General features: G+C 48.9%; 1 protein-coding gene across 1 annotated transcript; it reads right to left on the bottom strand.

Annotated features, from left to right (window-relative positions):
• Positions 1-223: 223 nt before the first annotated feature.
• Positions 224-2,784, bottom strand: LOC122005602 (cytochrome P450 734A6-like). The gene is made up of 5 exons (XM_042560708.1): positions 2,346-2,784; positions 1,772-1,995; positions 1,451-1,686; positions 943-1,369; positions 224-869 (listed from the first exon to the last, which is right to left on the bottom strand). Exons 1-5 carry the CDS (start codon positions 2,629-2,631, stop codon positions 438-440), a joined length of 1,605 nt encoding a protein of 534 aa, XP_042416642.1. The 5' UTR covers positions 2,632-2,784; the 3' UTR covers positions 224-437.
• Between the last annotated feature and the right edge of the window lie 987 nt (positions 2,785-3,771).

The raw sequence follows: 3,771 nt of genomic DNA on the forward strand, positions 1-3,771 counted from the left end.
TTATCTTTATACAAAGGAAAGGAAGGAAGGAAGGAAGGAAGGAAAAAACAAAAAGAGAGAAGAAATGGCGTGGAACTCTCTTTCCACATGCTTTCATGGGGAGCAGGGCACAGCAGAGATAACTGAACCCTCCTCCACATTGATCTACTTGCCTGCACATGTCTGTGTTCTCGCTGCCCGTAAAGGAGAATGTGCAACGACACATGCATTGCGAATACTAATCGAGATGAAGAAATTTTGTATTGATTTGAAATAGTTGGATGAGTGGTATAATACAAGGTGAATACGTACTGAAATGTCACATTTGGAGAACACTGATAAAGGACGAAACTTGGATTTGCATGGGCAAGAAGGTGTGGTGGCCATGGCGGGCAGCGGGGACTTGGTTAGCCGTGTATCATTCCAAAAGAATAGACGCTCTGTAGTTTTTGAGTGTATCATGAGGTGAGGGAGCGGAAGAGGACTGGGGCGCCGAATTGTGGGTAGAGGAGTAAGAGGACCGTGGGGGCGTGGACGTAGGAGGGCGCGAGGCGGAAAGAGAAGCGCTGGAGGAGGACGGCGATGGTGATCTTGGCCTCGAGAAGCGCCAGGTTCTGGCCGATGCACATGCGTGAGCCCAGGCCGAAAGGGATGAAGGCCGTCGGGTGCCGGGCGGCGCGGGCGGCGCCGTTGGCGAATCGCTCCGGATTGAACTGCGCCACGTCCGGGCCCCACAGCTCCGCGTCGTGGTGCAGGCCCATGATTGGGATCAGCAGCTCCGTGCCCTGAGGGATATGGTATCCTCCCAACTCCACATCCGCCTTCGCCTGCCGGATCGTCGCCACCGCCGGCGGGTACAGTCTCAGCGTCTCGTAGATTATCATCGTCAACTGCCGCGACGATGGGTTCATTAGCAAGACTTAAAATTGGGCATCGATATTTCTGTGATATGGTTAAGCGTACCGTCTTGAGCTTGGGAAGGTGTTCGCGGGAGGGCACGTCGCGGGGACCGCAGACGCGGAGGACCTCCGCCCTCGCGCGCTCCTGCCATTCCGGGTGCATCGCCAGCAGCACGGTAGTCCACGTCAGAAGGTTGGAGGTGGTCTGCTTCCCGGCGAAGAAGAACGTCTTGCACTCCTCCACAATGTCATGGACGGTCATCCACGACGACGCTGGCGTCGGCACTGTTCGCGGGCACTCCGCTGCCGTGCTCTGTTTGGGTTCGCTCGCATTGATCATTAGACCAAGCAGATCCTTCACATTTCTTGGTGGCTGCTTCCCTTTCTCCTCCTCCTTCATTTCCCTTCGCCGGCCAATCAACTCGACCAGGCTGTTCTTGATTTGCTTCTCTAATTTCCACGAGCTGGTATTCTTTTTCGTCGGTAAAAATCTAATTTTGATCATTTTATTTAATCGAATCAATTTTAAATGAGGCAGAAACAGTGCTAGAAGTTGGACGACGACACGATACCTGTAGCCAGGGATGAATATATTGCGGAAAGCTTCAGCCGCAAAGGCCATCTGCTGAGTCTGCAGCTTGAACACGGCCTTGCCGTCGTCGAAGCTTCTCCCGAAGGCGGTCCGGGTGATGGCGTCCTCCGTCACGGTCTGGAACCACTCGGACACGTCGATCTCCACCTCCTCCCCGGAGACCGGCAGCTTCTCCACCATGCCAAGCGCCGTCTTACCGACGAAGGGAATCAACAGCTGGAAATTTTACAATTCTCGAATTGATTAAACTGAAAACGACAGCGATCGAAGAGGCAGCGGAGGGAGCAGGAGCAGGGCCTACTCTGAGGTTCTCTATGTGGAAAGCAGGGGTGAGGACCCTGCGGTGGTGAGCCCACTTCTCGCCTCGGAGACTCACCAGCCCCTCGCCCTCCAGCCGTCGGACCTCCAAGTGAGACTCGTAGCGCTCGAAGACCTCGGACCGCGACAGCATAATCTCCCGGATAAGCTCGGGGTCAGTGACAGCGAGCCGCGGAGTCGGGCCAAACCAGAGCAGGAAGGGGGAGCCTGCAATCCATCATAGACAGGAAGAGAGCTGAATGAGAACCAAAACAAGCTTTTGTTTTTTTTTTCTGAGATAGCGATCGAGCAGGACACGAATCCTAGAAAAGCGGGACATCAACTACCAGTTAGGACAGCCGAGAGATGCAGACAAAGTGATCAAGAGAACAAAGAAAGAAGCAGCTCATGTACCATGAAACGCCCACATAATCAGCAATCGAGCTAAACAAAAAGAGAGAAGGTCCAGATGTATAACCCCACAACGATCTTTTCGAAAAGGGAACATGGAAGGAGGGGTCGGCCAGAATGGGAGGAGGGAGCAAGACAAAAAAGATCGTGCCATGCGTTTACAGTACCGTAGATCTTCTTCCAGTGGTGGTAGAAGGCGAGGACTCTGGGAAGGATGTTGTGCTGGTTCTGAGACATCATCATCGGCTTAGAGGAGGCCTCGAGCATGAGGCCTACCATCTCCTTGACGCAGCCAATGAAGAATCGGTAAGGGGGACCTCGTATGCCTTGCTTGGCAAAATGGCGCTCCACCCTCCTGGGCCTCCACCACAAATACTCCAGCACTTTGACTGCCATCACCGTACATGCCCCTATCGCGCACAGGCACAAGCTCCACTGCCATGACCACCCCATCTTCTTCTCCTCCTTCTCCCTCCTCCTAACTTAAAAAGGTAGTTACTATTATGCAGGCTCACAAGAACATCTGGGGGACGAGGGAGAGGGAGAAAGGGGAAGGAGGCAAGGAACAATAAGGAGACTGAGACTATATAGAGATGGGAAGAAGACCGGCGCCGTCGAGGCCGCCTTCCGGGTTTAAAGGGTGAGACAAAATCTACAGTCCAATGACCGGAGTGACCTTTAATTGATGCGTATTGCTAGAGATAGGAGAGGTGTGGGAGAATCAAATCAATAAATAATATACCCATTTTTTTTTTAAATCTTCTATGTTTATTTCAATTTTTTTTTTGATAGGAAGAGAAAAAAGAAAGAAAAAAAAAAAGGGGCAGAGTCATGGGCGCCACTTTTGAAAAATCCGGTCGTTAGTTGTAACAGACTTGTCCTCCATCAGGGCGAGAGTCAACATATCTAACTAAATCGATTCAACAGATTGTTTTTCCCTTTCAGATAAAACAAAAGAGGACAGAATTGGAAAAATGGAGGAAACAGTATCTTTTTTCCCCTTCTTCTTCAATGATTTTTTATTTGTTAAAAAAAAAAACTCTACATGATTCAAATTTTCTTAACAATAGAACTGTCAGTTGTTATGATTGCCTTCAATCCCAGGTGCTGGACCCTGGGAGTCTGTCACTCCTCCTTATCCAGAATGGTGTCATTTTATCTATCTGTGATGTTTGTAGATTTGAAAGGAAAATAAAAGTGTGGAGTGGAGGCTCTGAAACTGCAGAGCATCTGCATTTAAGAATCTTCAGCTTCTTTATGTTTGAAACAACTTGGAAGTAATTGGAAGAACTTGCTACGATTGCATACCAATTCAGAATGGTTTTGGATAATAGCGCAGCAGCTTTTATGGCACAACATTAAACTTTTTTTTTCTTTCAGAAATCTCTTGGTTCCACAAGTACAGGTGCATTGATGTGTGCTAAGCTCTTTTTACTGGCAACATCTGGATTTTACTTTATTTTTTTTCCTTCTCAGGATCTTCTTAATAAAAGTCAGTCCTTCGTAGTGTAGTTTGCCTTTTCTAAAGACTCGGAAATATCTTCTAAATCATTGACTCATAATAATTTGAAACAAAACAAAACAAAACGATAA

This window comes from Zingiber officinale, chromosome 7B (assembly GCF_018446385.1).
Source record: "Zingiber officinale cultivar Zhangliang chromosome 7B, Zo_v1.1, whole genome shotgun sequence".
Classification (NCBI taxonomy): Eukaryota; Viridiplantae; Streptophyta; class Magnoliopsida; order Zingiberales; family Zingiberaceae; genus Zingiber; species Zingiber officinale.